The sequence below is a fragment of the Typopeltis vanoorti genome, chromosome 11, assembly GCF_054136105.1.
Source record: "Typopeltis vanoorti isolate ZY-2024b chromosome 11, IOZ_Tvanoo_1.0, whole genome shotgun sequence".
NCBI lineage: Eukaryota > Metazoa > Arthropoda > Arachnida > Uropygi > Thelyphonidae > Typopeltis > Typopeltis vanoorti.
In genome coordinates, this window is record NC_143559.1 from 101,805,016 (window position 1) to 101,820,749 (window position 15,734).

Below are 15,734 nucleotides of genomic sequence, written 5' to 3' on the forward strand. Positions count from 1 at the left end.
CTTGTTCCAGTCTTTCTTTCCATTCTGTGCACACATCCACTCGATGCTGCATTTGCTCTGGTGTCAAGAGTTTGGGAATCCATCGGGTGCAAACACGTTTCAGTCCCAAATGTTCAGCCATGATTGAGTGAACACTTCCCACAGAAATATTCAGGACAACATGCAGCTGGCGTACTGTAATTCTGCGATCCTCCTTGATGATAATCGCTGCTATGTTGATCATTGTCTCTGTGATGGACGTTGAAGGTCTTCCCTCACGTTCAAGATCTTCCACATTTTGCCTTCCTTCCTTAAAAGTTTTATGCCAGCGAAAAACACTTGCCCTCGACATTGCTTCATCGTGGAAAGCTTCGCGTATCATGTTAAAAGTGTCCGATGTCGATTTTTGCAAACGCACACAAAATTTAATCACATAACGCTATTCCAAGGACGCTTCCATTTCAATGACTGGTCGCGGCTCGTAGGCGCGCCAAAACAAGCTTGTGTTTAGTCACGTGACACTCTGGCACATCAGCCCGTATATGCCATCTATCAACCTCTTTTGTTAATACAGACAGCAACATTTTTTTATTCCACAGAAATTAATATTGTGATGAGTGGTTTTGCGACAGTAAAATTAGTCTTATTACTTATTGAACAGCCCTCGTACAAGTAAAAAATCACAAGAAGTGGGATGCTACTTTAAATGATACAAAAAAGGCATGCATAGAATAAGTTTATAAAAGGAGATATTTTCTATAGGTTTTTTTAGATAATGATTAAGTACTGCCAAAAAAAAATCTACCACTAAGTACTGCTTTGCCATTAATTTTGCTTATATACTGATGATGATAATAACATTACCTTTGGAATGCAAATTGTCAAGTTTATTAAGTTTGTATTTTGAAATCCTTCTGGAAAGCAAAAGGTTAAGATTTTGTTAAAGTTAAAATATATATCTACACAGACCTGAGCCATAATTACTAGTAATTCACTTAGCAAAAGCCTAAGTCTTCTTACTGCATCACTGCGTTCAAATTCTAATGCTAGTCCATTTTGTAAAGATGATACAAGAATACTTTCTGATACATGGCCACCTAACTTTAACCTATATTTAAAAAAAAAAAAAGTTTCAGCTAACTTTGATAAATTTATATTTAGAAAGATACAAATAATAATAATAATAATAATAATGCATTCTTAAATATAGAACAACAGTAATTAACAACAAAAATGCAAGTTAACATATTCTAATAGGTTTAAAGAATTCTGTCTCCCACCCACCCCCCATTTATTTTTTCAGAACATCAGGTGTGTGTGTTTCTTCACTTATGTACTGTTAACAAAAATATCATCTGTTTGGTATTAGCGATTCTTTTAGTGTTGACATCGTAACAACAGCATAAACACCACACCATCCATGTTAACCTTCTCAAATTAGCTAATATAATCCATATACTTCTTCAGTCTCCCATTCATCTCAAGAAATGCTTTTTAATGTCAAGACTATACCAAGCATTGAATTAACTGTAGAAAGCTCGCAGTATTATTATTATTATCTAATCTGGATTCCACTAAGAAAAAAACAGCAATTAATAAATATTAGGGGTAACTGAATTATTAAGAAGAGGATTAAAAATATTCATTAGGTTTATTTGATATTTCCTATTTAAAAAAATAATGCTTTGACTTTGGAAATATTTATTTCAAACTTTCAGTTTGTATTATAATTTAAAAAAGCATACAGGTATGTATTTTTTCTTTATGCAATTGAAAATTTAAGATATTATTTTGCTAAAATTAAAACATAATCATCTCTCTCTCTCCCCTATAAAATCCACTAGCTGAGTTTGAAATGTTATTTTTATGCTTCCTATACATTCAATTTACACATAGCAATGGCCAGTGTTTGTAAATTGTAAGCGCATGCACTAACACAAAATAGAATCTCTTTAATACAAAATACAAAATTCAAGGGACTATCAAAATTCTTAGTTTTGTAGAATTTGTAGCAAAATCCTGTTTTCTTTGATACATGCAAAAATTTGTATGCCTATTCCAATAATGCCATGTATATGGTGTGTGTGTGTGTGTATATATATATATATATATATATATTAGGATATATTAGGATAACCAAGCAATTTTATATGCTTGGTTATTTTAGCTCCTAATCCCAAGTATGCAAACAATTAAGTTTGCGCCTGAAACAAAGTTCAAGTCTAAAGATGGTAGAACACCAGGGCAACTCATTGTAAAGGTGGTTAAAGCTTTGATCACTATTCTTAGTATTTTCCCATAATGTAAAGCACATCTCACTAGAAGATGTATATACTGCAATGCATTATGGGTGGGGTCACTACCCAGACCGGTTTCGACCTTTTTTGAGGTCTCCTCAGTGAGTAGCTAGACCCTAAATACCAAGGTTTTAGTAATACAAAGCCTTATCAACTTTACCTATATAAGTTGCAACAAGGTGTATTAAGTTTTAATAAAAATCTCTGGAGGAGATATTGATGGGAATAAATTTTTAACTTGGGTATATTGTATATTAGGATAACCAAGCAATTTTATATGCTTGGTTATTTTAGCTCCTAATCCCAAGTATGCAAACAATTAAGTTTGCGCCTGAAACAAAGTTCAAGTCTAAAGATGGTAGAACACCAGGGCAACTCATTGTAAAGGTGGTTAAAGCTTTGATCACTATTCTTAGTATTTTCCCATAATGTAAAGCACATCTCACTAGAAGATGTATATACTGCAATGCATTATGGGTGGGGTCACTACCCAGACCGGTTTCGACCTTTTTTGAGGTCTCCTCAGTGAGTAGCTAGATAGGATAACCAAGCATATAAAATTGCTTGGTTATCCTAATATACAATATACCCAAGTTAAAAATTTATTCCCATCAATATCTCCTCCAGAGATTTTTATTAAAACTTAATACACCTTGTTGCAACTTATATAGGTAAAGTTGATAAGGCTTTGTATTACTAAAACCTTGGTATTGGTATTTAGGGTCTAGCTACTCACTGAGGAGACCTCAAAAAAGGTCGAAACCGGTCTGGGTAGTGACCCCACCCATAATGCATTGCAGTATATACATCTTCTAGTGAGATGTGCTTTACATTATGGGAAAATACTAAGAATAGTGATCAAAGCTTTAACCACCTTTACAATGAGTTGCCCTGGTGTTGTACCATCTTTAGACTTGAACTTTGTTTCAGGCGCAAACTTAATTGTTTGCATACTTGGGATTAGGAGCTAAAATAACCAAGCATATAAAATTGCTTGGTTATCCTAATATACAATATACCCAAGTTAAAAATTTATTCCCATCAATATCTCCTCCAGAGATTTTTATTAAAACTTAATACACCTTGTTGCAACTTATATAGGTAAAGTTGATAAGGCTTTGTATTACTAAAACCTTGGTATTTAGGGTCTAGCTACTCACTGAGGAGACCTCAAAAAAGGTCGAAACCGGTCTGGGTAGTGACCCCACCCATAATGCATTGCAGTATATACATCTTCTAGTGAGATGTGCTTTACATTATGGGAAAATACTAAGAATAGTGATCAAAGCTTTAACCACCTTTACAATGAGTTGCCCTGGTGTTGTACCATCTTTAGACTTGAACTTTGTTTCAGGCGCAAACTTAATTGTTTGCATACTTGGGATTAGGAGCTAAAATAACCAAGCATATAAAATTGCTTGGTTATCCTAATATACAATATACCCAAGTTAAAAATTTATTCCCATCAATATCTCCTCCAGAGATTTTTATTAAAACTTAATACACCTTGTTGCAACTTATATAGGTAAAGTTGATAAGGCTTTGTATTACTAAAACCTTGGTATTTAGGGTCTAGCTACTCACTGAGGAGACCTCAAAAAAGGTCGAAACCGGTCTGGGTAGTGACCCCACCCATAATGCATTGCAGTATATATATATACATCTTCTAGTGAGATGTACTTTACATTATGGGAAAATACTAAGAATAGTGATCAAAGCTTTAACCACCTTTACAATGAGTTGCCCTGGTGTTGTACCATCTTTAGACTTGAACTTTGTTTCAGGCGCAAACTTAATTGTTTGCATACTTGGGATTAGGAGCTAAAATAACCAAGCATATAAAATTGCTTGGTTATCCTAATATACAATATACCCAAGTTAAAAATTTATTCCCATATATATATATATATATATATATATATATATATATATGGAACGTATGTGGAATTATAAGGCGGATGATTATAGTAGTATCAACTAGGGGCAGTTCCATGGAGAGCAGAATTGGAAGGCCAGGATATAATTAGTGCTTGGGAAATTGTGAAAGAATATTTGTTAGCAGCAGTAGTAAGCTGTATTCCACGGGTGAAGAAGCAGACACAATTTGGTGTAAAGTGGATGGCAAACAATATCAAACAGGAACTGCAGTTGAAAAAGAGATTATGGAAGATATACAAGGAGAGGGGTGGAGGACAGATACACAAAGAATATAAGAAGCAGGCCAAGAGGGTGACCAGAATGGTGAGGAAGGCAAAAACTGGAATATTGAGAAGAGATTGGCACTAAGATCCAAAGAAAATCCTAGGGAATTTTTTAGCTATGTGGCCAGTAGGCGGAGAAACGGTTGTAGAAGATGACATTGCGGGATAAAAATGGGAATAGAGTGACTGATGCAGAGGACATAACGGAGTTGTTCAATGAGCACTTTATTGGAGTATTTCATCCTGGAGGAGGTTTTAATACTAGAATGATAGGGCAGGATCAGGGTTTAGAGGTGCAAGAAGAGAGTATGTTCCAAATACTGAGTACTCTGGATACCAATAAAGCTGTTGGACTGGATGGTATTTCACCACGGGTTTTGAGAGAATGTGCTAAAGAACTGACAGCTCCGTTGACCTGGCTTTTCAATAAAAGTCTGGCTGAAGGAAAGGTACCGAGGGAATGGAAGGAAGGTAAGATAGTGCTGCTGCATAAGGGTGGTAGCAGACTGGAAGTGTCTAATTATAGGCCTGTTTGTGTGTCATCAGTAGTTGTTAAAGTCTTGGAGAAATTAGTTAGGGGCTATATACAGCGTTGGGTAGATGAGGGTAATGTTATCTGTGAGAATCAACATGGATTTGTTAAGGGGTGCTCTTGCTTTAGTAATATGATTGTCTTTTATAATAAAGTGACAAGAGCAGTTGATGAGGGAAAGGCATATATACTGCCATTTTTTTGGATTTTGCAAAGGCGTTTGACAGGGTGCCACATGACAAGCTGATATTTAAGTTGCAGCACATGGGTTTAAATGTCGGGTAGTCAAATGGATTCAGGATTGGCTGACTGATAGGTATCAGAGAGTTGTGTATGATGGGGCAATATCAAAGAAGCAGAAGGTTACAAGTGGGGTTCCACAGGGCTCAGTACTGGGACCTGTATTGTTCAATCTTTATATCAATGATATTGTCAATGGATTGCAAGAGGACATTCAGTTGTTTGCAGATGATGTGAAGTTGGGAAGGGTTATCAGTAATAGTGCAGATGTGGCAGCCCTGCAAGAGGATTTGAACAAACTAAACAGATAGGCAAATAAATGGGGTTATCGGTTCAATGCAGCAAAATGTAAAGTCTTGAGGTTTTAGAATCCATCGACGGGAGGATGCGTACTCGATTGGAGGAGCTGTACTGGAGGAGGTAGGGGAGATAAGAGATCTGGGGGGGGGGGGGATGATTGATAGAAAACTAAAATTCAGGGAGCAAATTGCAAAGGTGGTGAGGGTAACTCAGAGGATTGCTGCAATACTGAGAAAGACGCTAACCTGCAGAGATAAAAGAGTTATCATTCCATTGTATAAGGTCCTGATCAGACCACACTTAGACTATTGTTCTCAGATTTGGTCCCCCAGGATATGAAGGGGATAAATTGACTGTGGAAAGGGTACAGAGCCAGATAACAAAGATGGTTTCAGGATTGTACAATATGAGTTATGAGGATTGACTGAGGGAATGTGGACTGCAGAGTTTGGTGGATAGAAAAGGAAAGGTGATATGATCGAGACTTTTAAACTGTTGAGAGGCAGTTACAGGGTAGATATTGGAGAGTTCTTTCACTTGGTGGAACGGCAGAAAGGAGCGATGACAAGGGGCCATCCCTGGACGTTATGAAAGGAGGTTGTGCACAAGAGGGTGAGGAGTAGTTTCTTTGCGTGGAGGGTGGTTGAACTTTGGAATGCATTGTCTGAGAGAGTGGTTGGAGTGGGAACGGTCAATGGGTTCAAGGAGTGGTATGATAAACTTTGTATTTCCTAAAAACGACCTCCCACGATGAGTCTTTTGACTCAATCTGAGGCCTGGATAACAATAATATATTGTTATCCAGGTACGCAGTGAAGAGAGACGGCTCAAATGTGCCGCCATCTCGTGGTCCCTAACCCTAACACAATATATTTAATGTCTGAAATAATGTGGGTTCTACGGTCGATTTTCTTGAGTTTACAGGACGAAAAACCCGAGTTTCCGGGAGGAAAAACCTGCTTGTCCGTGCCAGAGATCGACTAACTCGGGAACCAGTTGAAAAAAGGCTTAGAAAAATTTCCTCTAGTCACCGACTAGACTCGAAACGAAGTCTTCCTTCGTGCGGCCAAGCGCGGTGGTGTGCAAACGCCACATCCACTGAGCTACACAGGCTCCATTAATTCTAGATATAATCTTTGTAACTCTTCTTTGCACCCTTTCCACAGCTTCTTTATCCCCTTGGAACCCAGGAGACCAAATCTGCGCACAGTATTCCAGGTGTGGTCTTATCAAAGCCTTATAAAGAGGCAAAATTACTTCCTTATCCTTACATGTCAAGGTTCACTTCAACATTGCAATTATCCTCTGAGATGTATTTGCAACTTTTGCTATGTGATCTTTGAACTTTAAATTCTTATCCACCAATACACCAAGTTCCCTTGCCTCTTCAGTTTCTTGTAGCATAACCCCGCTAATATAATATGCCGCTAGAACTCTAATTACGCCAAAGTGCATAACTTTACTAACATTAAACTGACAGCCATTTTCGTTTGCCCAGATTTCCAGTCTATTCAAATCATTTTGTAATTGCTGAATATCAATAGCATCCCTGATTGTCCTGCCTATCTTTGCATCATTAGCAAACAATTGCAAATCTGATGATAGACCCTGCTTGATGTCATTAATGTACAGATTGAACAATAATGGCCCAAGGAATGAACCCTGAGGAAGACACAGATTTAAGGTACTGTTACCTTAAATCTGGCAGATTCGCACCCATTGTATACCACTTTTTGATATCTGTCTGTCAACCATCCCCTGATCTAAGTGAATAGATTATGTTCCAATCCCATATTCTCCAGTTTACGCAACAGCCTATCATGTGGTATCCTATCAAATGCCTTAGAAAAATCCAACATTATCATAGTGTCTCCATTCCCTTCATCCAACTCGGCCATAACATTGTTATAAAATATGAGCAAATTGTTAAAACATGACCTTCCTTTAGTAAGCCCATGCTGTTCCCTGCAGAGTATAGAATGCTTGTCTACCCATTTCTGTATGCGAGTTCTTACCAATTTCTCTAAAATTTTCACTACCACACCAGAGATACTAGTAGGTCGGTAGTTAGACACATCAGTTTTTGCACCACCCTTGTGCAATGGAACTATCATACATTCCTTCCATTCCTGTGGTATCATTACTCAGCTGAGACTAAAGTTATACAAATGTGTGAAAGGCCTAACCAATTCAGCTGAACATTCCTTTAGCAAACGAGCTGATATTCCATCTGTCCCTATTGACAAATTCTTATCCAGGTTAGGCAAAAGCTCTTCAACCTCATTTTAATGAACCTAACTCTTCATCCTACATACACCTTGTTGATATATCTTAGCAAAGTGAGCACTCATTAACTGAACAATCTCCTTAGCTTCCGACACTCGTGTACCATCTGCATTCAATAAAGTTATTCTTACATATTCATTCTTTCTTTTGCTTGGGGCATAAGATAAAATTCTTTTGGATTGTCTTTAGCTTGTATGGCCAATTCTTTTCATACTCAGTTTTAGCTTTTCTCACAACACTCGTGACTTTTCTGGCCTGAGCTTTATATATTTTATAACTCCTCTCTCTCTCTTTTTCTCACGATATTCTTTCCACATCATCTTCTTCTTGTGGAACTCTTGCTTGAAATGGAGTGAAACGAATGTGGCTACACATCGATTTCACTCTCAACCTATTTGTTCTTCGAATACTAGGGATACATTGAGATACTGCCTCATTCAAGCACTTTTTCAAAGATTCCCATGCATTGCTGACATTTTTTCCATTCAGTAACTGATACCATGGGACCAAAGATAGTATTCTTCTAAGCTGATCATAATTTCCAGTTTTGTAGTTCAGCATATAACCTGTTTTAATTGGAGCTTCAATACAAGTAGATACTTCCCAAGAAAGAACATCATAATCACTGTCACCATATAGACATATTCTTGACAGTGATCCCTTCTGACGTAATGAGCAAATCCAACACTCTTTGACCTCGAGTTCCTTCTTTCACATGCTGCTTGAGAAAGTTGTCTCGCAACAGTTCAATAAATTCCTGTTCTTTCTTATCATGAGATTTCTCTTCTACCCAATCAATATTTGGAAAATTAAAGTCACCCATAATGATCGTTTGCTTGGTACCCATAAGGCTAAATTGGCGATGCATTTCTTCGTCCCCTACAACTGAGCAGCCAGGTCTGTAGCAACACCCCACCATATATTTCATTCTGTTAACCTCTACTTCACACCAGATAGACTCAAACTCATCGCTACATGGGACATAGTTGCCATCATTGTTTTCTTGGATTTCTACCCTAACTGGACTTAAGTTATCTGATATCATTAGTAGCCCTCCTCCTCCTCCTCTATCTCTTCTGTCATTTCTAAAAATAGTATATATGTTACACTATCCCACTTACCATATCTGATTCTGATAGCCAGGTTTCACTAATGCAATCTCAGGCCACATTGTATTCAATAAAGCAACAAACTCAACCCCTTTGTTTCTAATGCTCCTGGCATTTGTGTATAGACATAATAAATTATGACCTAGCCTATTCTTATAATTAGATATGCAATCTATTTGGTCTTGTTCTAGAATTTTCTCTTTTCCCTCCCCAGACATACTTAAAAGGTCCAAACTCAAAGCATATTTTTCCACTCCTTCAGCACATACATAACCATGTTCAAAGGCATTCTTATCTTTATCACATTTGTATACCATAGCTGAACTTTCACACACATTTTTCCCATTCCTCCCTTGATGATCTAGTTTCCCTGACTCTCTGCATTGGGTCTCATACCAAGAAGTAATTTCTCCAGGTTTCTAATGCCAAATGAATTCACGTGTAGGCCATCATTCTTATACAAATCTTTTCTGCCATCAAACACATTCCAAACAACCAAAAACTCGCATCCATATCTTCTACATAGCCTGTGCAGGAAATCATTTGCTATCATCACCCTCCTCCTTAATTCAGTTATCTAGGTAGTAATCCTATAATTTTTATTCTTTCACATTTCTTTCTCACTTCTTCCAACAGAATTTTCATATCTTCTCTCATACTATGTGTCACCACTTAAATTATTAGTACCTACCAGCACTACCATTTCTTTTTTGGTTTTCAATTAGGTTTGTCATATTTTAAATTTTCACTCTCGGGAAACTAGAAGTGGTGATTCCCTCAGCAAGCACAAATTTTAAAATTGAGTGACCAAAACATTTTACAAAAATTTACAACAAAAATTTTATTAAATATATATGTTTATTATTATTATTGATTCAGGCCTTCATGGAGTCACAAGCCTCATCATCTTCTAAGTTGATCATAATTTCCAGCTTTGTAGTTCAGCATATAACCTGTTTTAATTGGAGCACTTCAATACAAGTAGATACTTCCCAAGAAAGAACAGCATGATCACTGTCACCAATTAGTGGTAAAATAGCCATATTAGAAAACGCAAAGTCTATCGTACCATTCATTTAACCCATTGACCATTTGTGCTCTCACCACTCCAGACAATGCATTCCATGGTTCAACTCCCCCCATGCAAAGAAACTACTCCTTACCCTCTTGCTCCCAATTTCCTTTCGTAACTTCCAGGAATGGTCCCCTGTCCTCGCTCCTTCCCCAGTTCCACCAAATGAAAGAACTCTCCAGTGTCGATCCTGTAACTACCTCTCAACAGTTTAAGTCTCAATCATATCACCTCTTCTACTATCTACCAAACTCTGCAGTCCATATTCCCTTAGCCTATCCTCATAACTAACATTGTACAGTCCTAATATCTTTATCTGCCTCTGCACTCTTTCCACAGTAAATTTATCCCCTTCAAATCTTGGGGATGAAATCTGAGCACAATAGTCCAGGTGTGGTCTGATCAGGGCTTTATACAATGGAATGACAATCTCTGCAGGTCAGCATCTTTGCAATATGTTCCCTGAATTTCAGATTTCTATCAATCATCACCCCCAGAGGGTGTCTCACCCACTTCCTCCAAACAGAGTATGCAGCCTCTCATTGGTGTATCCAAAACCACAAGACAACATTTTGCTGAATTAAATTGACACTCCCATTCATTTGCCCATCTGTCCAGCTTATTCAAATCCTCTTGAAGGGCTAACACATCTACACTATTACTAATAACTCTTTGCAGCTTCCATCATCTGCAAACAACTGAATATCCGCCTGCAATCCACTGACCATCTCATTGATATAAAGGTTAAACAATACAGGTCCCAGTGGGACCTGTATTGTTTAACCTTTTTCCAGGTCCCGGTTTCCAGTTGAAAAACCCTCTACCTCCCTGAATGAGACCGGCTAACTCACCTTTAGTGGAAAGAGACCAGATAAAGGTTCCTCATACCCTGCCAAACGCCTTTGTAAAATCCAAAAAATAGCAGAATATGCCTTTCACTCATCAACTGTTCTTGTTGCTTTATTATAAAAGGCAATCCTATTACTAAAACAAGAGAGCCCTTAATAAATCATGATGGCTCTTTCCCTCATCTGCCCAATGCTGTAAATGATTCCTCCTTGGGCACCTTTCCTGTCGCCAGACTTTCACTGAAAATACAAGTCAACAAGGATGTCAGTTCTTTAGCACATTCTGTCAAAAAATGTGGTGAAATACCATCCAGTCCCATTGCTTTGTTGACATCCAGAGTACTCAGTATTTGAAACACACACACTCTTCTTGCCCTACTAAACCTCAAACTTGTCCTATCTCTCTAGTATTAAAATTACTTCTCCAGGATGAAATATCCCAATACAGTGTTCATTGAAGAACTCTACTATGCCCTTTGCATCAGTCACTCTATTCCCATTTTTATCAAACAATGTCATTCTTTCACAATCATTTCTCCTCTTACTGGGCACATAATGAACGAATTCCTTAGGATTTTCTTTGGCTCTCAGGGCCAATCACTTCTCATATTCCAGTTTTGACTTCCTTACCACACGAGTAACTCTCCTGGCCTGAGTCTTATATTCTTCATGCATTTGCTCTCTGCCCCTCCCCTTATATACTTTCATAAATCTTTGCATTTTCCACTATACCAGTAGTTCTTAACTTGGGCAGTAGAGCCCCCATGGGGTGCTGTGAACTCTGGGAGGAAAGCAGTAAGCATTATAATACTACTAATATAATAATAGCAAAAAATTCTGTATTTATTTATTCAAATTTATTTGCTACTTATTTTTTAGAATTTGTACATTGAAAGTTAAGTAACTGGGCTACTTTTTGGTCTCAAAATAATTATTTGGGCTATTTTTTTTTATCAGAAGCTACTACTTTTATAAGCTTTATCTGCTACTTTTCCTAACACCTGCTGAGAAACCTGGTTTGCAGTTTACATCTGACCCTGGTATTGTGTGGAGTACTGTAGCCCATTAAAATGAGTGAAAACAGAAAGTGTCATCAATATTCAAACGAATATTTAAAATATGGAGTTATTCTGTCTATAAATAATGAGCAGTTACTAATGTCCTTAATATGTGAAAAAACTTTCCTAAACCAAGGAATGAAGTCTTCAAGAATGATTGGGCATTTAAGAACAAAGCATCCAAATAAAGCAAAAAAGGATGTGGAGTACTTTCACAAATTAAAGACTAAATTTTAAAATCGTCCTGGACTTAAAGGGTTGGTTGCAAAACAAAGTAACTTGTGTCTTTCTTACAAACTTTCAAACTTAATTGCCAAATGTGGAAAGCCACATATTATTGGTCAAACTCCCATCTTACTGGCTATAAATGAAGTTTTAGATACAATGATTGACCCAGGTAAAAGTAATTACGTTGTCAATTCCTCTCAGCAATAGTTCAGTATCAACAAGAATTGACAAAATGGCAAAGGACAGTGAAAAAAACTGTGATGATTTAAAAACCACTGAATTTTCTTTGCAACTCAAGACAACTTTATGTGAAAATGAAGCTTTGTTAATGCCTATGTGTGTTATATAAATACTAATGAAGAAATTATTGAAGAGTTTCTATTTGCTGAACAACTGAAAATTGACATAAAAAGGGTCTACAATTTTTAAGGTTGTTGAAGACTATTTTTAATGCTAAAAACATTTCCCTCACAAATATTATTGCATGTACAAATGATGGAGAACCAGCTATGATTGGTCGTCACTGTGGATTTATAGCACATTTAAAAGAAGCAGTTCCAAATATCTTTACAATTCAATGCATTCTTCATAGGCTGCAAAACATCTTAGCAGTAAATTACATAAGACTTTGGATGATGTTATTAAAGCAGTGAATTCAATAAAATAAAAGCCCAGTCAGTGAATATCAGTATTTTTGGAGAATTTGCCATGAAAATGAAGAAGAATTTCAGTGTCTTTTGCTTCACACTGAGGTTAGATAGCTCTCAAATGGAAACTGTCTGCGGCACTTTAATGATCTTTATGATACTGTTCGGGGATTTCTTAATTCATGTTAAGATGAGAACATGTATAATGCTCTAAAAAATGAAAAGGGGGTTAAATGAGGATACATCAAATTGCAGGGAAGTAGCATGAATCTTATTAAAGCAAAGGGAATTATAAATGCTTTTATCAGCAAATTAACATTCTACAAGCAGCACATTGCAAGACAAATTTTCTGCAATTCTCAAGTCTACAAATAATAGATGATGATTTAATATTAGATAGAGATTTGGATTGTTATTGTTCCCATCTTCTGACACTGAAAGAAGACTTGATGATCAGATTCAAGCATTTTGATGAGATTAAAATATTTGATTGTGTCATAAATCCTTTCTTTCTGATGTCACTTCTGTTCATCCAATTATGTATGAAGATTTGATTAACTTAAAAAAATGATTTTGAAGCTCAAGTACAATTTCGACAGTATAGGTATGAAAGAGTCTGCCCAAACATGTAATGCAAGTATCCTCAGCTTTGGCAAGAAATAAAATTACTGCTCATTGCTTTTCCTTCTTCATACTTGGTCAAGAAAGGATTCAAAATAGTGTTACAATTGTTAGCAAAGCAGCGAAATAGATTGCAAATAAGTGAAAGAGACTTGAGACTTTGTTTGTTGAACATGGAACCTGATATCGAAAAATTAGCAGGATCTCAGGGTAACTATTAACGATTGGCTTATTAAGTACAATAAGTTTACATCTTTTTTGAGTTAAAATTAATTTGTATATATCAAAGTCACAATTTTTAAATTATCGGTTCAAATATGTTGATGGTAATTTAAGTTTGCCTAATAATATATTATAATTACCTTATCGAGTTATTAACCTAGTGTAAAATTTGCCGGCCTGGTTGGCCAAGTGGTTAGTGTATCTGCTTTCCAAAAAAAAGGCTGCAGGTTCGAATCCCGCTGTAGACATGGATATTTGTGATTGTCTGTGAAAATACCAGTGGTGGTGGCGGTGAGCGGTAGCTGGAGTTGGTATAATTGCAGTTTGTTGTAGTTGATGGAGACAGAGCTGTAGAGTAGATGCCCTCCCTTGATTAGTCTTTGGACTCCCTGGAGGTGTCACATAATAATAGAAATTACTGTTTAAAGGATTTAGTATGAAAACTGAAGCTTAGAATGTTTGAGAACTACAAGGTTTGTCAATGAAGCAGAGGAATGGAGCAGTGTTATTAGCAAAACTATAGGATTTATGTGTGAGAGAGAGAAGATCATAATAATTATCGTTGCTGGCATGATTGGCCGAGTGGTTAGCATATCCACTGTCCAGCCAAAAGGCTGGGTTCGAATCCTGCCGTGGGCATGGATGTTTGTGATTGTCTGTGAAAATACTAGTGGTGGTGGGTGGTAGATGGCATTGGTGTAGATGATTGTTAGTTGTGGTTCATTGTAGTGGAGAGTTGTAGAGTAGATGCCCTACCTCGATGAGTATTTGAACTCCCTAGAGGTGTCATGTAATAATAATAATTGAGCAAGGGACACCAAGCCACACAAATAGTTGTAAGGGGGCACAAAGCAAAAAAATGTTAAGAATTACTGCTCTATAGTCACTACTTATGTTAATTTATGTTATGTAATTTATTTTAATAACACTGTAGGATGTTATGGTTGGTTGGATGGTTTATAGTTTATTTGGCACAAAAACTATAAAGGTCATACTGTGCCATACTAAAGGGTACAACATTAGCATTTACAGAAAATTGTAAACAATATGTCTGTACAAGAATCTAGTTCCACAAAACAACATCTATAGATAAACAGAACTACCGCAGAGGGCACAGAAACAGACGAGGTCACAGGTTATTACAGTAGTGCAAAAATAGTTAACAATATAAGTTAATACACAAAATACGAAACACTAAGCCCAGGAATGCAGTATCTACATACATGTAAAATTATAATAGATGCTTTTATAGCAGTACAAAAATAGGCAAAAAGGGATTATTATATAATACTAAGGGGGCTACGCCCACCTGGCATCCAATCCCCGGTGTTCTGGACTGGAAGGCCGGTTCTCCTTGAATTCTGATGACTCTAATTTTGAAGACTCGACACTTAGGGAAGCCCCCGAGTGTCGAGTCTTCAAAAGGCGGGTTCCTCCCCCTGGCGCTTATGCCCCCCCCCTGAGTTCCAGACTGGTTCTCCTTGAATTCTGATGACTTGAATTTTGAAGACTCAGGGTAGCTGAGTGTCGAGTCTTCAAAAGGTGGGCTCGCCCTCCCTGCGCCTATGGCGCCCAATCTCCCCGAGTTTCTGACTGGCAGGCCAGTTCTCCTTGAATTCTGATGACTCAAATTTTGAAGACTCGACACTCAGGGTAGCCCCTGAGTTTCAAAATGTTTCAAATAACTTGACAAAAAACGTTACCAAAAAAGGCTTATCATTTTATATTATAGAGTAGATTATAATAGATGCTTTTATAGCAGTACAAAAATAGGCAAAAAAGGATTATTATATAATATGCATGGATGACGATTAAATTTAACAATGTAGCATAAACAGAATTTAGTAATACATATAAACAGAATTACTAGACAGTACACAAATAGACAAGGTGTCCTACAGCACTATGTGATTATTCGAAAAATAAAGTAGTAAATAAGATGCATACACAAAATTTATGTTAAGCAATGCAGTATCTACATATAAACAAAATTACTGCAATAATAAATTTAGTTTAATCCTTTATCCAAGTGTAAGCAAACAAAGTTTGTGCCTGAAATTATCTTCAGGACTAGGGTAAGGTAGTGCAACACCA

The 15,734-nt window shown here is 36.9% G+C and overlaps 1 protein-coding gene across 2 annotated transcripts in view; it reads right to left on the reverse strand.

The window, feature by feature from the left end:
- Positions 1 to 15,734, reverse strand: part of IntS2 (integrator complex subunit 2) — a 271,634-nt gene that overhangs the window by 226,372 nt on the left and 29,528 nt on the right. For both annotated transcript variants that reach the window (XM_090401055.1, XM_090401054.1), the window contains exon 2: positions 949 to 1,087. In XM_090401055.1, coding sequence (XP_090257181.1) covers positions 949 to 1,087 — 139 coding nt within the window. The remainder of the gene's footprint in view (positions 1 to 948; positions 1,088 to 15,734) is intronic.